Source organism: Jaculus jaculus, unplaced genomic scaffold (assembly GCF_020740685.1).
Source record: "Jaculus jaculus isolate mJacJac1 unplaced genomic scaffold, mJacJac1.mat.Y.cur u25, whole genome shotgun sequence".
NCBI lineage: Eukaryota > Metazoa > Chordata > Mammalia > Rodentia > Dipodidae > Jaculus > Jaculus jaculus.
This window is the reverse complement of record NW_025423515.1, coordinates 75,161-96,848: the sequence shown is the minus strand read 5'-3', so window position 1 is coordinate 96,848 and position 21,688 is coordinate 75,161. Positions and strand designations below refer to the sequence as shown.

Below are 21,688 nucleotides of genomic sequence, written 5' to 3'. Positions count from 1 at the left end.
TGTACATGAACAATCTCACTTCATTAAAAAAGAAAAATCAGCCGGGCGTGGTGGTGCATGCCTTTAATCCCAGCACTCGGGAGGCAGAGGTAGGAGGATCACCGAGAGTTCGAGGCCACCCTGAGACTACATAGTGAATTCCAGGTCAGCCTGAGCCAGAGTGAGACCCTACCTTGAAAAACCAAAAAAAAAAAAAAAAAAAAAGAAAAAAGAAAAATCAAAACATAATCCCCAAACCCCCAAATTTGGTTCAATTCTCTTTTGTTCTGAGGTGAGCCATAACAGCTGCACTAAATTCATAAAACATGTGCAACTCTGGGTAAAATAATTTTTTTCTTCTAAAAGCACAACCACTTTACAAGATTAAAAGTCTAGTAACAGGGCTGGAGAGATGGCTTAGCGGTTAAGCGCTTGCCTGTGAAGCCTAAGGACCCCGGTTCGAGGCTCGGTTCTCCAGGTCCCACGTTAGCCAGATGCACAAGGGGGCGCACGCGTCTGGAGTTCGTTTGCAGAGGCTGGAAGCCCTGGCGCGCCCATTCTCTCTCTCCCTCTATCTGTCTTTCTCTCTGTGTCTGTCACTCTCAAATAAATAAATTAAAAAAAAAAAGTCTAGTAACATTTCTAAATATTATTCATATCATACAGGTAGTGGTTGTTAATTTAAAACTTCATTAGTAAAATTACAGTAAAAGAATGATTAACCTCCAGAATTGTAAATCCCAGACTCCAGTGGAAAACTACATTACATCTTCAGTAGTACAGTCTTCCACTGTCACTCCCACACCAGAGGAAACGGGGGCATCTCAGACGGCTGAGCAATAGTGGAACTAATAAAGCTCTTAAAAGCAGCAGACTGAGGGTTGATGCAGAGAAGCACTCTGTTTCCTTTCTGCTGTTCCAAAATGAACTGGTGAATAATCTCTTTAACCTGTCGGAAAGAACTGAGATTCTTCTGGAAAGTGTCATCGAATTTGGGATTGGTGACAGGCTCAAAGTCACTGGTGTAGACTCTTCCAGGCAAGGTGGAAAAGCAGCACTTGCACATACACGTGTGGTACCTTAGTCGCCCTTCATCCAGGTAGGGGTGGGCTAAGGCATCCTTAGTGGATATTCTTTTTGATGGGTCAAAGACCAACATCCTGCAAAGTAGATGAACAGCTTCGTGTGTAGCTTGACTAGACAGGGTGTAGAGTACAGGGAGAAATGGCTGTTTATGAGGACCCCTGAGTATGTGTGCCTTAGTGCCTTCACAAGCCATCCTCATTGCTTCCAGTGATGGTGTGCCCAACAGATCTGTGATCAAATCCAGCTGCTGAATGGGACTTTGTGCCTGAAACAATATGATGCATTCTTTAATTTGACTTGTAAAAAATTTTTTTTGAGAATACTTGCATCTACAGGTTCATGAGTGATATTGGTCTATATTTTTCTTTCTTGTTTGCTGCATATCTGTCTAGTTTTGGTATAATTATAATGCTGGGGTTTTTTTTGTTTTTTTTTTTAATTTTTAATTTATTTACTTGAGAGTGACAGACACGGAGAGAAAAACAGATAGAGGGAGAGAGAGAGAATGGGCGCGCCAGGGCTTCCAGCCTCTGAAAATGAACTCCAGACGCGTGCGCCCCCTTGTGCATCTGGCTAACGTGGGACCTGGGGAACCGAGCCTCGAACCCGGGTCCTTAGGCTTCACAGGCAAGCGCTTAACCGCTATGCCATCTCTCCAGCCCATAATGCTGGTTTTAAAGATGAACTCAGGAAGCATACCCTTTTTCAATTTTATGAAATAACTTGAGAATCAATAATTTCAGTTCTTCTATATACTGGCTTGTTAGAATTAGCAGTGATTCCAGTGATCCCATCTGGGCCTGGACTTTTATTGGTTGGGAGATTTTTAATCATTGCGTTAAATCTCATTAGGTGCTCTAGTCTAATTAGATTATCACTCTCTTTTGGGTCTAGCTTTAGTAGATCATATGTTTCAAGAAATCTATCCATTTCTTGTATATTTTATTTGGTGGAATCTAGTTTTTTTTTTTTTGTTTTTTTGTTTGTTTGTTTGTTTTATGAGGTAGGGTCTCACTCTAGCCCAGGCTGACCTGGAATTCACTATGGAGTCTTAGGGTGGCCTCGCACTCACAGCGATCCTCCTACCTCTGCCTCCCTAGTGCCCCACCACGCCTGGCTTTAATCTAGGTTTTTGAAATATGTCTTTCTGATTCTCTGTGTATACTGCGGAGACTCTGAACTCACTGAGATGCTGAAATAAGAGGCTATTGAGAACTCAGTGCCAAGTGTGACATCTTTATCACATCCTTCAGGGCTCAGGAAACATCATGGGAGAGAAGGCAGAAGGGATGTAAGAGACAGAGTAGGAATGAGTACTCTGGGACACTGTTGTGTAGACATGAAGTGACTGGTGGGTTCATGACCTCACAGTGGAGGTCACTACCTCCACAAGACATGCACAATATTGAGCCCATCAACAAGTTGACATAAATGATGAAAAAAGGAAAAAGAAAAAAAAAAAAAGAATGAGACATCAACACAGAAGGGGAACTACTTGGAAAGAAGAGAGAGTTCAGTTGAATGGGGGTGAAGGAGGAGGACAAAAACGAAATATAAGAGGGGATTATTATCAAACTACAGTACATCCATGTTTCAAAATTCCCAATAAAAATGTCAGATAAAAGCAATGCCATTTACTGTAGCATCAAAGAAATGAAGTATTCAAATAAAACATGAAAATATGCCAGAGATGTACACTAAAACCCATGAAATAGGGCTGGAGAGATGGCTTAGTGGTTAAGGCATTTGCCTGCAAAGCCAAAGGGCCTTGGTTTGATTCCCCAGGACCCACGTAAGCCAGATGCACAAGGTGGTGCATGCATCTGGAGTTCGTTTGTAGTGGCTGGAGGCCCTGGTGTGCTTATTCTCTCCCTCTTCCTCTCCCTCTCCCTCTCCCTCTCCCTCTCCCTCTCCCTCTCCCTCTCTCTCATAAATGAATAAATAAATAAATAATTTTTAAACCCATAAAATAATACTGAAAAACTAAAGAAAGGTCTAAGTAAGTATATATTGAGGGAGAGATAATAGTGTGTTGATTAATTCCACTTGGTCTGTAGACTTAATGCAATCACAGCCAAAATCCCATAAGCTTTTCAGAGCAGATATTGACAAGTGATTCTACCATGTATGTGGAAGTCAGGAACTAGCAGAGCTATTGCAGTTTTGGAAAAGAACAAAGTTGGAGGACTGATGCAATGAAACTCTAAGTAGTACAGAAACTGCTGTGTGGCGTTTGGTGACAATTGATGGTGGAAGTGAAAAAGAGAACCAGAACCAGACCCACACAAACAGACTCATTGACTAAAGTACAACGACAATTCAACAGAGAAGGGATAAGCCTTTTCAAAACAATGCTGGGAAAATGGATGTTGATAATACCACAGAAAAAAAAGGAAGAAAAGCAAATTTTAAGTCTTGTGCTTTAGATAAATATTGAGTCTTGGGGATGGCAAAGCTCCATTCCATGAGAAGCGAGGGGCACGGGTGTGTAGACCCGGGCCTCCATGCATGCTGACTCTGGGCTCTCTTCACAGAGACACGGCTGGGAGCATGCTCATGCTGCTGCTGCTCTTGTTTATGACGCATGGGAAATTCTCCTCAGATGAATGTTCTCTCAATCAAGCTATCCGGAAGGAATTTACAAGGTAGGCGGTTTGGGAAGTGTGTGGTCACTGCCATCCTACAGGGAGCCCCACACTCAGCATTCCAGAGGGGAAGTGCTTTACTTGGTTACTGTGGACAAGCCTCCTCGCACCTTTGTCTTCTAGTACACACAGGGCACCCTGCTGACTGTATGGGTCAGTCTGCTCCTTCAATCCATTCTGCCCATGTGTGCCTGAGGCCCAGAGAAGGGGCTTTATCCCATCTCACATGTGAAATCTGAGAAATGCTAACTCTCTCACTGCACATTATTCACCCATGTTATCAGGAAGCCTTCATTCACAGACTTCAAGAAAGTGCCTAAAGTCTCATCCATCATGGGTCAATCGTGCAAAGAATTCTGGGTCCAAACGGGAGCATCACAGTTCTTTAACCAAAAGTTATGATTGCAATTCATAATATATGACACCCAATTTCAAACTGTAAGACACCCCCCACACACACATACACAATGTTGTCTCCCACGTCTAACACATTCCTTTCTTTCCTACTTTTAAAGTCAGCAGGCATGCTGGGTGTGGTGGCAGCACGCCTTTAATCTCAGCACTTGGGAGGCAGAGGTAGGAGGATCGCCTGAGCTCCAGGCCACCCTGAGATTACCTAGTGAATTCCAGGTCAGCCTGGGCTACAGTGAGACCCTACTTTGAAAAAAAAAAAAAAACAAGTCAGTAGGCTTTCATCATCAGTAAACCCCTAACAAATGAAAAAGCCACAGCAGAGAAGTTTTCATGATACTCCCAGGTAGAAGGAACACTGATGGCAGCTGGCATTGCCCAGTGAAACCAACCTACAAACTCAACCTAGAATTTCTTTGCCGCTGAGAGCTGTTAGTGAAGCCCTGACCAGACTTCATTTCATGTGCCAAACCCGGGCACCTGACCATTATTTCAAGGCAGCATGAGCTGTGACTTTCACGGTATGAATTGAACTGTTTAGGTTCTTGCGACAGGAAGTAAAGTAATTCTTTGTGTTTACTTTCTCTTTCTGTAGAGAATATTTTAGGTGGCTCTGGGGTTTAAACTCAAACTGGTCCCCAGGCATGCAAGGCAAGTTCTTTACTGACCAAAGTATTTCTCCCACCCTACCTTTTGTTCTGCAAGTCACCCAAACCTGGAAGTTTGAGTTCAATAATAACGGACTTCTAATTATTGAGCAGCTCCAGTGACAAAGCGAACTATACATTATCCCATTTTTCAAAAGCTTGTTGTGACTTTTGGTATTTTACATCTAGCAGATACACTGGTTATGCCAGTAGGTGGCAGAGTGAGCAGACCAAAAGAACAGTGTGGGGCAATTTCTCCAGAAATGGACATCAAAACACAACAAACTACTGACCAGTTCATTTTTTAAACAAAATCTTTCATTTCATACATCAGCATTATTTGACATGTTTCTCATATTGTTCTTCATATTCAAATCATCAATATTACAGCTGGGATAATGTTTGTGAGATCTCCACATACACAAGGGCCTCATGTACTTAGATAACTTCTCAGATGTTGACCCAGGTGGGCTTGAAAAGGCCTCACATTTCCTACAAGAATACCAACCTTCTCTTCCTCAGGCTGCCCTGGCCACAGGCAGGGATATATTTATGTGTAAGACAGAATGTTGAAGGTGAACCTTGTCTGCCTCACCCCACCCCCAGTACCTAATCCTAAACAAGTCAGCAGGTAAGGATCTGTTATGTGCAGCATTCCAGACAGAGAGAGGGCCATGCCAGGGTGGAAGTGGAGTGGATGGAATCCAGGGCTGGGCTCTGGTGACTGCCATTCCTTATAAGGGCTCTGGGCTGCAGCATCTTCCTCTGTAAGGTGAGGGTGGTAGGCTGCTGGATTTCTGTCTCAACAAAAAGTTAGAGTGGTGAAGGATTCTCTTGCAATTAGTCTGTATTTGAAGTGCTTCTACAAGCAAGAAAGTCTTCATTAAGTTCTGAGTCAACCAAACAAAGATTAACCACCAAGTAAAGCACCAGTAGCTGACTGAGGCCCTGTACCCAAGAGCCAGACAGGGAAGGAACTACTGATTTTATCGTTTTCCTTGCTAAGCTGGTTCTTGAGGCCATTTTAGATAATTGCTGTAATTAGTACAGACAAGACCAGAGCATTCTTGGATCCTTTTGTTCACTACCTTGCCTTCAGTGTGCCAGCAATGAACAGGAGAGAGATTCCTTTGTGTTCAGGACATCTCAGCTCTGAGCCACACTCCTGGTACCACTGTTTCTCCATCCCACATTCTGGATGTTTTTGCAGCCATCTCACACCCTCAGAGTTTGCTGCAAAGCTTGACCAAAGTTTCAGAGCCAGTAAGCATTGGAAGCTCCCACACAAGAGGCCTGTACAGATTAGGCTCCGAAATTGCAAAACCAGTGAAAATCAAATGCTTGGATGGGCAGGAGTTCAGCTCTGTGCAAGAAAAAGGAACTACAACCAATCAGATAAACAAATAGCTCACAAGACTTTTGTTTCCATGTGCTATGGAAATATTTGAACACATTTAGAGTATGTATAAATTGCTAGGTGAAGCCTATTTGCTTCTCTCTGTTGGCCTGTGTGTTGATGGTTTTTCTTTGTCCTTAATTTTTTCTTTTTTTTTCTTTTTTTTTTTTTGGTCTTCTGATTTTTCGAGGTAGGGTCTCATTCTAGCCCAGGCTGACCTGGAATTCACTATGGAGTCTCAGGATGGGCTCGAACTCATGGCAATCCTCCTACCTCTGCCTCCCGAGTGCTGGGATTAAAGGTGTGTGCCACCATGCCCAGCTTTCTTCTTCTCCTTCTCCTTCTCCTTCTCCTTCTCCTCCTTCTCCTTCTCCTCCTCCTCCTCCTCCTCCTCCTTCTTCTTCTTAATTTCTTTCTGTTTAAATTTTCTACTTCCTAGCATGACTGTAAGGAATTAAAATACTTTTCTTGAATTGTGTCCAAAACCTGCTCTTACTTGCTAAAGGAATGCCTGCTCTGTGCCATAACCAGAGAACAGATCTCTGCCACATATAGAACTGACACAGAAGCTTCCTTCTGCCAGGCTTTCTGGTATAAATGCTTCTGCCAAAGCTCACCTCACACTATGAAGGTGATGCCCCAAACATGGAGTTGGGAAGAAGTACCTGCAATTGTCTGTCTGCCCAGTGTGCACTGGCTCAGGTGTCCTACTCTCCGCTGTTCCACTTTGTTACCAAGTTCATCAAAAACACCATTTGAAGAACGGGTCTTCAGCCCACTCTTTGGAGTGGTCTGGATTTGGCTCATAGAACAGTTGAAATTGTGTGTGTTTGGATGACTTGTTTTTCCAGAAAACTTACTTTCCTTGAGAAATATTTTGATCTCCCCTTTTCTTGGGAAAAGTCACTCAGACCCATATCTCTCTGCTGTGGGCATGCTCCAAGCAAACCCCTTACCTATATTCATCCTTCATGGGAGGCCACACGCGACTCTTTCATGCTGGTGAGAGGCACTTTGCCTTCTTGTAGGGAACATTTTGCCTCCCTTTCCTCTGACTCCACAGCTGTCAATTTTGCATTGGCCAATTTGGAGCTCTGTGAGAAAGCTGGCAAAATTACATTTTGTCAGTCTGGAGTCATTTCAATGCCATCTGTAATTGGTTCTATGGTGGAAAAGTGGAGTAGATATCTAGTAACAATGAGAACTGGGGATTTGGTCCTTGTAAAGCATGTGCAAAGCCCCAAGTTCTATCCTGGGTATTGCAGTCAGGTTCTCATTTGTGGCAGAAATCACCCAACAAAGAGCAGCTTGGGGGAAAAAGACATTTATTTTGGCTTACAGGCTCAAGGGGAAGCTCCACAATGGCAGGGAAAACGACGACAGAGCACATAATGTAGACAATAGCAACACAGGAGTGTGCCAAAAATTGGCAAAAGGAAACTGGCTGAATACCCATAAGCTTGCCCCCAACAATATGCCACCTCCTGGAGGCGCCAATTCCCAAAATCTCTATCAGCTGGGAACCTAGCATCCAGACCACTTAAAGTTTATGGAGGACACCTAAATCAAATTGCCACACCAGGTATCTCTTTACAATGTACCAGAGCTAGTGCTACCTGATCTCATTCAGCATTCACAGCTACCAGAAGGCAGGTGGCACACCATACCTGACTGGCAGTCAGTCCAGACAGTGCTGAGTTTTGACCGGTGGGTCCCCATTTTCCCTGTCTCTTCTTTCTCTGTATGCTGCAAAGCCACATTGACCTCCACACTTTGTGATTCCTGGGCACCTTGGCCAGCACCCCACCTGGTATGCTCCCTTCGTGGCCATGGGGCTTCTCCCTCATGGCCTTCCTGGCTTTGCTGACACAGCACATATTATTACTATGTTCCATGCCCCCTGAACATATTTGATATCTCTATCCCTCACCCACCACTCCCTGTCTGTCATTTCTCCTTTCTTCTCATTCATATTTATCATTGTGTTTCTTGACTTGCTATGGGTTTTTTTCCTGATAAACCCATTATAAATTGAAAGGGTCACAAGTCAAAAATCCACTTCTAGTGTGGTGATGCACACCTTTAATCCCAGCACTCAAGAGGCAGAGGTAGGAGGATTGCCATGAGTTCAAGGCCATCCTGAGACTACATAGTAAATTCTAGGTCAGCCTGGGATAGAGCGAGACCCTACCTTGAAAAACAAACAAAAAAGATCTACTTCTTACAATCCACCTGACTTCCCAACATTCTAGTTCACCCTCAGCTCATCTTGAGCATGCTCAGAACACTTACATCTGCCTGCAGGTGGGCTCCCTCAGCTAAGACAAAGCCTACTTAGTCATAATAAGGAATTGAACATCTCTTGGAATCTATTCAATGCTGGACTGGAAGTGAAAAACAGAATGGATGAGAGGTGAACTCTTAAGCCACTGTAAAGTCAAAAATGTGTGAGTTGTAGGCTTGGGAGATGACTCAGAAGGGTCCTTGCCATGTCAGCATGATGACCCAAGTTTGATCCCTAGGACATGTATTTTTAAAAAGGCATGCATGATCACACATGCACAGCTGTAATCCCAGTGCTGAGTGGGACAGAAACAAGAGGATTTCTGGGACTCCATGGCCAGCCACTCTAACAAGATTCTGTCTGAGGAAACTTAAGTTTGAAAGTGATAGAGGAAGACACCTGACATATTCCTCTGGGCTCTGCACTTGTGCTCCTGGGGTGCATGTATCTGCATACACATGTGTAAATACATATACACACACAACACTACTTTTGTCAGAGGATGTGTGTGTGTGTGCATGTGTATGCATATGTGTGTGTGTGTGTGTGTGTGTGTATTATTTGTGCTTGATTCCCCACGCGAGAGCAAGGATCTAGAAGAGCCATGTTTGTTGAGTGACTGAGCACATGAGCAGGTCTTTTTTCCCTGTTCTCTCTTCTCTGCCACTGAGGAGCAAAGTACATTCCAGAGCTTTGCTTCAGCCTGTTGAGATCCCTTGTGCTTCATACTGATATCTTTCACTTAGCTCCCACAAATTACCTAAAACGTGAATAAAGGGAAATTTTTCAGGGGAAAAGAAAAACACAAACACTCCCCCACCTCATTTCATATGGCTATGGAGACATATTTTGTTTTTTGTTGTTGAATTAAGAAATGCCAGACGCTCCTTGGAGGATGTAAGAAGTGCTGATGACTGGTGGGACTGGAGTCTGAGCACGCTGCTGGATGGGCTGCACCCAGAAGGCCCTTCTTCTGGAGCTTCAGGGGTTCAGGTGGGCATTTTTTCCCTCTTTGTCAATAGCCATACAGCAACGAAGGCACTAGGGTGCTATGTAGCATCTTCCATAACTGCATGGTATCTATGCACTGCTCCCATGACACCCACCTCAGCTAAGTGGGCCCTTCATACTGAACACTTGCCAGTGTGAGCAAGGCACAGAATGCATGCATGAGAGGCTGATGGGGTGTAGGGGGAGTCATTGGAAGAAGAAAACCTTTTCAGTACATAGAATTGCTGAAATGGAGAACCTGGAGCTGAGGAAAAACCAATGGCTAAGGCCTTAGCCATCAGTTAAGCTTCCAGAAAAGGGTGAGGCTGGCCCCACAGTCAGAAGAAAGAGCAAATGTGCTTTTTGCATAACCATGTTCCTCATTCATCTTCTGTTTGCCCTCCTCCTCCTTCTTTTTCCAGCATTCCTCAGATGTTTTAATCTCCCATTTCATTCTGCTTATTCAAGGCAGTAACTTGGGAAGAGGGCTATGATGAAAGATAAAAATAAATCATTCTTACTGGGTTCACAGGGATGACATTTGAACCCCAGCCATTTCACAGAATGAGGTGGTGGAGGGAGAGGCTTTTTACAATGCTGGATGCCTCCTCAGCAGGTCTAGGATAACTAAGTCTGATGGACTACATGGAGCTTTCCCCAATCCTCTGAGCCTCTTTTTTTTAGCCTGGTGCTCTTGGAGGACAATGCCACCTGATAGGCACTTCAGTCATCAAGCAGCTGAAAGTTTCTCCTAGTAACACATGCAAGGTAAGAGTCAGTATGTTGAGGAGATACTGGGGCAGGAAACCAGCAGAGCTGATTCTTCGAGTGCAGGGGTAGTGTGAAGTTGTCAGGTGCCAACCTTCTTCTGCCACAGGCTGTTCTCATCAATGTCTGAAGCTGGCATTCTAGGCAAAAGCAGGATCTTTCATCTAAAAATCTAAAATCAGAATATTCTTATATTCTTTTCTGATGGAAAAAGTGCCCCGTGATGGCATTTTACATACGTCATCCCATAGTGGGGAACTCTGCAGATTGTTCAAGCCCCGCTCTGCTAGATGCTCAGGTGAGCCATCAGCTGGCACAGCCATACCCTTCTAGCTTCAGCTAGTGCCCAGAAGCCATAAGATCCTTGAAGGTTGCAGGGTGCCTGGTCACAAATGCAGATTGTCCTGAGTATGGCCAGGGCTTGCAAAACATGTGAATTTGGGAACAAGGGTCAGAGCTGCTTCTGGTTGATGCTTTGTGTCCCAGCCTCACAAGCCATTCTCAGCATTCTTGGAAGATTCTTTCTCTATGCATCACCCTGAACTTGGCCTTGAGAACCAAACTGTGACCACTGGAGGTCCTGAAGCCTGTGGAGTGAGGAAGGATTTCTGTGTGCACAGCCTAGGAAGAACAAGGTCAGTGTGGGTCAGGAAAGAGGCCTCCTAGAATGGAATTTCAAATGGGAAAGTGTGGGGGTGGGGAGGGAGGGAATTACCATGGGATATATTTTATAATCATGGAAAATGTTAATAAAAATTTAAAAAAAACCGGCAAAAAAAAAACTACATAAAAAAATTATTGATAAAAAAATTAAAAAAAATAAAAAATAATAAAAAATAAAAAGTCCAAAAAAAAAAAAAAAGAGGCCTCCTAGGCAGCTGGGCAACACCTCCCCACCCCTGTGCTGCTGTGTGTAGTATGTTTGCAGGAGGTGGAACTTCTGAGAAGGTGTGAGAAGGTCACTGTGTGCCAAGCAGGGGTACTTACAAGGCCTGGTTATTCCTCTCCAAGGTCTTGGAGAAGTGCCTTCACTGCCTGGAGCTGCTCTGACACCACACCTGCTGTGGTCAGGCTTCCAGAGCCCTCCCTTGCTTTCCTGTGCCACCTTCACCCACCCCAGGATGGGGCTCTACATAGGCAGTCTGTGCAGTTCCAGTACTGTACTTGGAGGAATATAAAAACAGGAAATGACTTGCTACTAAATATGAATGAACAGAACAGTTTCTTGTAGCCCATCACAAAGACAGTGAGTATTCAAGCACACTTTGGGGAGAATATTGGGCATCTTTAACACACCATGGTTTCTTGTTGACCATCACAAAGAGAGGGAAGTGGATATTTGAGCTCACTGTGGGAGGGATGCCGGGCATCTATCCCTCACACTCACATGTGAGGAGTGGAAATCCTCTTTTGGCCAGGGTTCCATCCTGACTGTTACAGGGAAAAGGTGGATCAAGGAAAGAAGCAGTGAGCTCCTGGCAGGGATGCCTTTCTAACCTCTAGAAGGACATCTTTGTGACCTCTGAAGCCTGGTGTCGTCTGTCTTTGGGAAGGCTTGCATTGGGTGTTTTGGCATGGACTCCTACACCTTGCTCCCTGCCCTCCCTCTGAACCCAGGCTACTTTTCAGGCCTGAAGCCCATGCGGCTCTGACCGCTCTCAGGGCCAGCGGGTGGATAGACCACAACACTAGGGCTGTGTCTGTACACTTCATCCTCTACAACCCTCCAACCCGACTCTTCTCAAGTGTGACCCTAAGCGTAGACGTGCTCCCCCCAGGAGGTCTCATCCCCTCATCCCTGGTGGAGTCATTCAGCATCTTTCACAGTGACTCAGCTCCACAGTACCATCTTGTGCTTTCTGAGGTAAGTCCACCTGCCTTGGGTCTCCTGGATGAACACAGGGAACCAGGCTTCACCTGTGCTGGGCACTCCTACAAGATAGAGCAAGGGCTCTCCCATTGGCCCACCTCCCCCGTATATATACTTATTAACTTCTGTCACACTGCAGGCATCAAACTATGTGTTGGGGCCTCAGACAAGGCAAATCCCCAGAGGGATTTCTGCATCACATATGAGGGGAGCACCAATGTGCAGCTACCTTGAGATACTAAATTCCTTGCAAGGTTGTGGTGAACTTCAGCTGCCATGACAAAATATGGTTGTTCCCCCCTTATTCATCACTTGGCTCTCTGTGGCTGCCATTAACTATAGTTAGTTGTGATCTAAAAAAAAAAAAAAAAAATGAAATGGAATCCTCATGAAATAACTAATTCATACATGTTAAATAACCTAATTACAGTAGGTTGTTATGATTATTTTGTCATTAGAGATTGTTAATATCTTAGTGTGCTTAATTTGTAAATTAAACTTTGTTACAGCTATGTATGTATTTGGTACTGTTGCAGTTTAAGACAGCCACTGGAGGCCTGTGATGTATCCCTGCTCAGATAGGGAGAGCTACTGTGCAAAGGCTGGTGGCTTAAATAACAGATTGAACTGTCAAATATATTTAACATAGTTCTGGAGGTTGAAGTCCAAGATCAAGGTGCCAGGAAGGTTGGGGTTCTGGTGAGGACTCCCTTCCTGGTGGGCAGCCATCATCTCACTACATCTCACATGAGCCCTTCTTTGCACATGTGAATGAGATGAGGAGTAGGTAGGCTCTCAGGCATCAGTCTATGTAAGGACACTACTACACTGGAACAGAACTCCACCCCACCTTACCCTTAATCATGTCCATTAAGGGCCCGCTTCTAAATATAAACACACAGGGGTACCAAACTATGACCTTCTGGGGGCAACAGTCTTCAGTTTGCAGCACCGTGGAGGGGGGGTGAGATAGAATGGCTTCTATAGCTTCACAGAACAGTTGAGAGCTCCAGTGGCCCCCCTGAATTGTCTTCAGCTGGTTTTGTGCCTTGTTTAGCTTTTCTGGTCAAAGAACCAGGTCCTGCCAGCCTGTCAGGTCAAGGTCTCAGGCATGGAGAGGGGAAATCTCAAAAGGTGTTGAGTCTAGGAGACTATTTAGAGACATAGTTAAGGCTGAGACTAGAATGGAGCTGAGGGCTATGGACATGTGGATAGCACAGGCAGGAGGCAGAATGGACTACTGAGCAGGGGCTAGGCTGGGCTGGGGCAGGAAGGCCCTTGTCTCAAGAACCTCAAATCAGGAATCAGGATAAATACCATTCTAGTGCAATGTTTTAAAATATCAAAATTTATGAAAAAACAAGCACACAAACCTCATTATGGAGGAAAAGGCAAGATTTTAGAAGAGCAATCCAGTTTCCCTGCCTTTTCTTGGCACGCACTGCAATTTCCATGCCTTCCCTAAACACCCACATCCAACTTTGCTCTTATCATGCAGTCTCTTAGTATGGACCCATGAGGCACAGAGCTCCCCAAGAGATGGAAGATAAATGCATAACATTCCTGCTGGTGGCTTTCAATTCCTCACAAATCCATGAATAAATGATGGGCTGGCATGGAGGTCAGAAGGTCCAGTAGTGGTTATGGACACCCATACAGCTGGGTTCGATGTTTGTAGGGGCCAAGGTGGGTCCTAATACCTGGCATGGAGCTGAGTTTCAGCAAAGGTTTGGTGTGAAGTGGTACCAAGCTGCCCAAGTACCTACTGAGGATCAATTTTATCAAAAGCTCAGAACAAGAAAGTAGCTCACATCATGGCTATTGAAAAAGGAGATAAGAAGGAACCAGAAAGATTAGTCCTTGAAAAAGCAACTTATCTGAACTTTCATGTATCTTGCTTATTTATATCCCCTGACAGCTGGTGCTCCTGGTGCTCAACCTGACTCACCTCTGTTTCCAACTCTGGGGAATGACTGTGGAAGGTCTCCTCAGCTACTGGCGAAAACCGAGACACTGGCTGGAGGTAGTTTAACTAAAGCCATCTTCTTCATGTACTACAATAACTGTAAAGTCTTATCTGAAAGGAAAAATAATTTTCATGGGAAGCTACTTCCAACATCACTGTGACTTCTAGTGTGAAGGCAAGACTTGCATTTGAGATCAGGTCTACTTAGCATTTTGACAGGCAGTTTATACCCCTGGTGTCACAGATGCCAGCTAAATCCTCTCTCAAAACTGACTGAGCTTTCTACTCCTCCATGTTACAGCTCTCTATGGTTGGAGTAGCCCTGGCCTACTACATAACATCGGGCCACCTCACCACACTTGCTGGAGATATTGCTGACCAACTCCATGAAGGACTTTGGCAGATGTTTGTGTACCTCAGCCTGGTGGCATTGTGGAACCAGGTATGGTAGGGGACTCAGGACCACCTCGATGCTGTCTCATGATATCCATCACACAAGGTCTAGACCAGCGTTCCAAACTGTGGCCCATGGGCTGCATATGTCCCAGGATAGCTGAGTGTGTCCCAACACATTTACAGGTGACAGCATCAGATTGCAATGCTGGAAGGTTGGACACCCAGAGTCTAAAGGGAATGAGATGATGGATTTATTCTGTTGAGTGGCAGTACTCTGAATTCACAGATGGTGATACTCAGAGCAGTAGGGGAGGACCTCAGACATGCTGCCAACCTGTGCATGGCTGGATTCTGTGTACAAAGAACAACTGAACCTGTTTGGCGTGAAGAAGCAGATGTTGATTAGTTGATACAGCTTAGACAAGGGAGGCTGGCATGGACATTGTGCATTGTGTCTTTCTTCTCTCTTCATCTGGTGACAGATTTCACAGTCCTTGGTGGTCTTTGTAAGTGACAGCTCAGGGGAAAGACCTGCAGGGAACTTGACCTTGAAGTCCTTGACCTCTCATTCCCCAGTCTCCCATCTGCAGGCTGAGGCCTCCACCAGGACAGCCAGACAGACATGTGCAGGACAGGCCTAGACAGGCTTATTAGTTACTTTTTACAATACTGTGATCTGACAAGAAGCAATGTAACGAAGGGAGGATTACTTTGGCTTCAAGTTTTAGAAGGGATACAAAAAGAAGGTACTAGGCCAGGCGTGGTGGTGCATGCCTTTAATACCAGCACTCAGGAGGCAGAGGTAGGAGGATCGCCATGAGTTCGAGGCTACCCTGGGCCAGAGTGAGCCACTACCTTGAAAAACCAAAAATAGAGAAGGTATTAGGAGAAGATTATGATGATATCACATTATCTTCAATAAGAAAAGAAGGGTTACAATCTGTCAGGGCAGGGTAGGCATGATAATCTGAATGTGGGGTAGGTGGTCACATCACATCTGCAATCAGCAGAAAGTAGACAAGATGTGGGGCTGAGCTACAAAGCTTCAAGGTCCATCCCTCATGACTCACTCCTTCCAGTGCAGGTCAATCTCCTAAAGGTTCTGCAACCTTCCAAAACAGTACTACCATCTGGAGACCTACTGTTCAAACACATGAGCCTGTGGGAGACATTTCACATTCAAACCACAACTGCAAGTTCATGGGAGAAGGCCTGCAGGTCAGGGGATCATATGACAGTCTGCTGGGCCCCAGCAGGTCCACTGCTCCATGCCACAGTGGGGATGTGGAAACAGCCCATACTACTCCTTTGTGCTGTTACAGTCACAGACTTTGCCCAGTTTCCTTCTCTACTCACCTTGAGGAGAGTGAAAGTCCCAGGGCCACCCTGTAGCCCAGAATGTCTTCACATCCTCAAAAATGGAAACTTAACCCACAAAAATAATTGAAGAAAGGTCTCTTATTCCTCTCCAATCTCATGTTCCCCCACCCACCTCTATCATCTCTGTGGTTCCTCTTATACTCCACCCTGCACCTGGCTCTCATGTGCACTCTATGGGAGACCTGGGGAGCAAGAGGCTGGATGCTCTCCTCTGCAAGAACTCCAGCCTTCCTTTTCTGGCTGAGGGATGCCACTATTGTCTCTATCCATGTCACAACAGTTGTTTTTTGGAAAGCACTAAAGAAATGTGCTTTGAAGGATTTCATGCAACAGAAAATGTGGGTTTCTCCCTGAAAGATAAGACTACACTTGTTCTTTTTCAAATGTCTCTAGAACTGTGACCTTATGAGTATGGTCTGGGGCCCTCCCAGGGTAGGAAGAAAGCCATGCACAGTGGGAGCCCTGAAGATATACTTCTACCCTCCTGAGTAGAATTTACACACCCACCCCTCTTCCCATCATTAGTAAATGTTACCTCCTTCTTGAGCCTCCTTCCTTCACCTCCTGTCTATTATCTGTATAGCACCAGGAAGCAGATTATGTGCAGAGATTTTTAAATTATTGTTTATTTATTTACTTACTTGAGAGTGACAGGCAGACAGAGAAAGAGACAGCAATAATATATATATATATATATATGTGTGTGTGTGTGTGTGTGTGTGTGTGTGTGTATATACATATATATATATATATACATATATATATATACACATATACATATATATATATACATGGTCTAAAAATTTTTTCTAGTTATGCATCACAGCTCTACCTTATTGAGGCTATGGCTAAAGAGGAGTTGAGTGTTAGGTCTTCTGATTCTGTGCTCTACGTTTTCACTCCCACACACTTACACCAGCTTTCTAGTGCTGTGTGTTCAATTCCGTCCCTAGAAAAGCATTTGTGTTCATTGTCCAGAGTCTCGGTATAACTTAAGATGAAGTCAGAGCTGAGTGTCTCTAACACTCTTGGGGGGTTAGTGGGACGAACATCACAGTGAGGTTGGGAGTGGAAGCTATCTGATGGGCGGGAGGTCAGACGTGGGCACAGAGACAGCATCTCGGGGACAGGCTGGCTGTCTACAGCACATGCCCTGGCCAGCAGGGAATCGAACAAAGAAGCGAGGGGAAAAATAACCTGAATGAAAGAAGGCAAACAGACACAAGAAGGAGACCATGCTAGATGTTTGTCACAGCCTCGAGAGTTTATTCTTACATGTAGGTTTATATAGGGTTGTAGGGGGAAGGGGACGTGGTCAGGGAAAGGAGTTGTAGGGGAAGGGGACGTGGCCAGGGCAAGGAGTTGTTAGGAAACCTAGAGGGGATGTAATTAGGTGTTCATCTAATCTTGCCTCACTGGCTTAACATCTTGACTGCTCCAGGCTTCACATCCTGATCATAAACTGGCCTTTAGCAAAAGATAAGATTCTGTAAGAAGCCTGCTGACCAGTTCCAGAAGTACCTAACAGAAAGCTGGATGGAGAGGCTTTTGCTCTATGGCTCCCGACAAGCACACACTGGCCCTGAATACACAACATAGCCACAGATCTGAAAGGCCTGAGCTACAGGCTACACACAAAAGCAGTTCTGGGCTTAGGAAATGATAGTGTGCTTCAAAGTCTCCCATGCATCACAGCTCACTCTCTTAACACCTGGTTGCCCTGGTCCCAGGGACCATTTCCCTAGCTGTTTCTAAGTAAATGGCTGTCTCTCCTCTCAGAGCATAGGTGTGATCACTTGTAAAGTGGTGAACTAGCACTGCCTACTTCAATAGATAGTGCGTCACTTGACGGTAGATGATTTGATAAAATGTGGAGAGCACTTGGTAAGAGTAAGGTTGAACATGACAGTTCTTACTCAGAAGCTTAGTTGAAGAAGCTGAAGTTGGCACCAGGGTGTGACGGAACCCTTAGGGAAGAGGGAATCTCTACAGGCAATTATTTTTTGGCAAGGGCAGGGAACATGGTGAGAAAGACTGGACATTCATGGGGAAAGAGGACTATGAAAGAGGAATCCATTTCTGTGGGCCAGGAATCAGGAGGATTCCTGCTGCTCACTAAGAACATTCTGTCAGATTCTTGCTTGCCCTGATGACACCCCTTCTAGAAAAGCTGCTCTGCCCACCAACAGTGAAAAGAGCATCTTACAAAGTGTGTCACAAAAGCCAGCCATATGGGTTCTCTGGGCACAGATGAAGAAACACTGGACTAAGTTGGCATTGAAAGCCCAGACCCACGCACAGACATGGTTGCAGGGCAGAGGAGATGCTGCATCAGATGGAATCCACTGGTGGAGGTAGGGCTGAGCTACTCTGAGTACAGACACACAGGAGAGGTGGCCATATATATATAATGTGTGTGTGTGTGTGTGTGTGTGTGTGTGTGTGTATGTGTGTGTAAATATATACACACACATACATATATATAGCCACTGCAAATGAACTCAAGATGTGTGCGCCCCCTTGTGCATGTGGCTTTCGTGGGTCCTGGGGAGCCGAACCTGGGTCCTTTGGCTTTGCAGGCAAGCACCTTAACCACTAAGCAATCTCTTCCTGGAAAATTTTGCTAGTAGTTGAGTCTGTGTGTGTGTGTGTGTGTGTGTGTGTGTGTGTGTGTGTGTGTGTGTGTTACATACATACATACCACTCTACCTTGGAGCTTGGTATGTAGTCAATGTCTATCAAGTAAACATTATAGTAATGGAAACAGTTAAGAAGGTGTTCTGGTGTTCTTCAAATCAGACATAGGCAAGAAAGGGGTCATTTCTCCTTCCTATGGGGAGGACATAGCTGTGTTGTCTAGCACCACAACTATTAGCAAAGTGTGGCTCTATAGAACATACATGTGTTCAGCCCAAACTTGACATGTTCTGCATGTGTGAAATACTTACCGAATTTAATACGAAAAATATCTCAATTTTTATGCTGAAACGTGTTATTTTAGATGTTAGTTTAAATAAAATCTAAAATAAATGTCCCTGCTTACATTTGCATTTTAAATTGCAGCCAGCAAGAAATTTGAAATTTCCACTAGTAGCTTGCTCCTGACCAGTACTTGCTATAACCTTATCCCTGTTTTTTTTTTTTTTTTTTTTTCAAGCACAGCTCTGTCTTCCTGCTTTAAAGGGACAATAGGCATAACAGCATAGGACTTGCCGAGATGCGTAGGTCTTGGTTGTCACAGGTCATTGCTGACCTTGACTCAAATAAACAGAAAACCTTAGTCCTTTACCCATGTGGAGTTTTTTGTTTTGTTTTTTTAGTTTTTTTACTTATTTATTTGGGAGAGGGAAAGAGGGAGGGAGGGAGAGAGAATGAGCCTGCCAGGGCTTCTAGCCACAGCAAACAAACTCCAGATGCATGTGCCACCTTGTGAATCTGGCTTACATGGGTCTTGGGGAATCAAACCAAGGTCCTTTGGCTTTGCAGGCAGGCACCTTAACTGCTAAGCCAATTCTCCAGCCCCACCCATGTGGAGTTTTAAGAAACAGCTCTTATATCTCATCTGGTGAGAGCAGATGAGGTCACGTGCAAAAACACTTTCCCAGAAAGCCTTCACAAGTATGCAGCCTTCTGATGGAGCTGCTGGTGGGACACAGATGTTGGGCTCTGGATTGCTGGATGTGGCCCTCTGCTATGTGGCTTTTGTCATGCCACATTTATTTGAGCCATATACTCCAAAGGTATAAAGTAGGAGTGCTTTCAGTTATCACAAGAAGAAATTATTAAAGTCTACATGAAATTTTTTGATTAATAAGGAATAGATCATACAAATGAAGGGAAGGAGAGCTATCACATTCCACCACTATGGCCATTTCCTTGCAGCCCAGAAGCCTGAGGCTCAGAGGAGAAATGGTCACGCCTAGTCTTGCCCTCTTATCACAGAAGTGGAAGGCCAGGACTCCGACATGACACATACTTTGTACTTACTCCTGCTTTGACTCATTCTCCCAGGCAGACACTGACTCTTGGTGTCCCTGAGAGACTTTGTGTCACTCATTAATGACCCTGTACTCCAGTATGACTCCCTGGTATATGCTTGAGTCTGCACCTTGTAGCCACTGGCAGGACACGCTGATCTACTTTATCTTCCCTAAGAGGGCACGATGGCTCCAGGGGACCCTTCTCTTCCTCTGCACACTGAGATGCATGCTCCATCTTCTTGGCTGCTTAAAGATGACAGCGTCCTCTTCAACATGCTCCTTTCTCTCCAGAGTCTTTGCACCGGCGGTAAGAATTTGCACCCTTATCCAGTGTTTCCCAGGCTTATTCTCATCAGAGAAAAACAAACTTCCCACATGGTGATGTACCATTCAGAATTCTAGCCATCTAATCCTTTACAGTGGAATTTAAGTAAAAGAGATCATTATTATCTGATAAATTATGCTCATGGTAGTAGCTATGACTTACTAACACTTGATCTGGATCATACTCTCCCAGAGCATCGTATGGTTGTGATTATAAAATAGGTCTTATCACCTACAGAGCTTTCTTGGTGTCAGGAACGGTGTACTGGGCAACATTTAATGAACATAATGGCCTGTGTGTAGGAATAACTGGTTTTTAGAGGATAGAGCAACAAGTGACAAAAAGAGAATAAGACTTGCCTGGGAACTATAACTTACAGGTACTTACATAGCCCTGGTTCTGCACCCAAAGACCTTCCTACAACTACATTGGAACTTGTTTTTGTGTTATTTAATTCACTAGTGGAATCAGTCACTGTCAATAGAAACACAGAAGAAAACTAGTTAGGACAAAGAGAACAGCAAAGATGATAGCATTCAGCTATTTGCATGGATACCTAGCAGTGCCTGGCCTAACCCCAGAGTGAGGCAGGTCTCCACCAGGGCTGGCCTAAAATCTAGGCTGGACAGTGAAGCTTCACATCATTAGGTCCACACTACAACGTGAGGCCCGATGAGGAACCTGGATGCTGATGTTTCTTACCAGGTCCTGCATGGATGGAGCTTGCTCTAGCCAGATGGGGCCATGGGTGCCCCCACCCCCACCAGCCCAGAAGTATCGCTGAAGCTGAGAGAGCCGCTCAGCCATGTGGCTTCAGTAAGAAGGTTCTGGTTCTCAGAGCCCAGGGCTCATGCAGCATACAGAACAGCAAGCACAGATCTGTGGTCCCCATACTTTGCTGTCCCAGGTTTGGAGGGACATGTCAACAAATGAGTGTAGAAAGAGTAGACCTTGGAGTCAGAGAGCTGTGTTCAAACTTAGCCTGCCCCCTCCATAGTTCGCAAATGTGACCACAAATGGGATGGTTAATTAAACCTCCACCACCTGGAAATTCATTGCTGGTATGTGCCAAACGTAGAAATTATATGTGGAATTTAACTAGCAGTAAAAGCTAGTCTTTATTAACATTATTTGGTAAAATATAAAAATGCACTTATGCTAAGAAAAACGAAGCCCAAGATATAACCAATGTTGTCTAACTTAGGTAGTAGCATTCTAAATCCAAAAAGTATTCACTGTGGGGCCTGGTGGGGAGGTGGTCCCAGCAAGCCCCTCATCTTTGTTTTCTGAGTTGTGGACTACTGAATGACACTTTGTTGTTGTTTGAGACAGATTCTCGTATAGCTCAGGCTGGCCTTGAACTCCCTATGTAGCCAAAGGATGGCCTTGAATTCTTGACCTACCTACCTCTACCTCCAAAGTGCTGGGATTGTAGGCCTGTGCCATATGTCTAGCATGGACCATGTTTACTTGAGTCCAACATATCTGCCCTATTCAAGTCCTGAGTAAATAAGACTCAAATTAGTGCCAGGTAATGAAAAGTCTGAGTGCAGGGCCAAGGGGAC

The 21,688-nt window shown here is 44.8% G+C and overlaps 1 protein-coding gene across 1 annotated transcript in view; it reads left to right on the top strand.

The window, feature by feature from the left end:
• The window catches only part of Pkd1l1 (polycystin 1 like 1, transient receptor potential channel interacting), a 185,013-nt gene that overhangs the window by 132,191 nt on the left and 31,134 nt on the right, over window positions 1-21,688 (top strand). Inside the window, exons 40-47 of the mRNA XM_045141375.1 lie at window positions 3,600-3,710; window positions 9,321-9,441; window positions 10,123-10,206; window positions 10,693-10,841; window positions 11,836-12,070; window positions 13,995-14,099; window positions 14,344-14,484; window positions 19,974-20,105. Coding sequence (XP_044997310.1) covers window positions 3,600-3,710; window positions 9,321-9,441; window positions 10,123-10,206; window positions 10,693-10,841; window positions 11,836-12,070; window positions 13,995-14,099; window positions 14,344-14,484; window positions 19,974-20,105 — 1,078 coding nt within the window. The remainder of the gene's footprint in view (window positions 1-3,599; window positions 3,711-9,320; window positions 9,442-10,122; window positions 10,207-10,692; window positions 10,842-11,835; window positions 12,071-13,994; window positions 14,100-14,343; window positions 14,485-19,973; window positions 20,106-21,688) is intronic.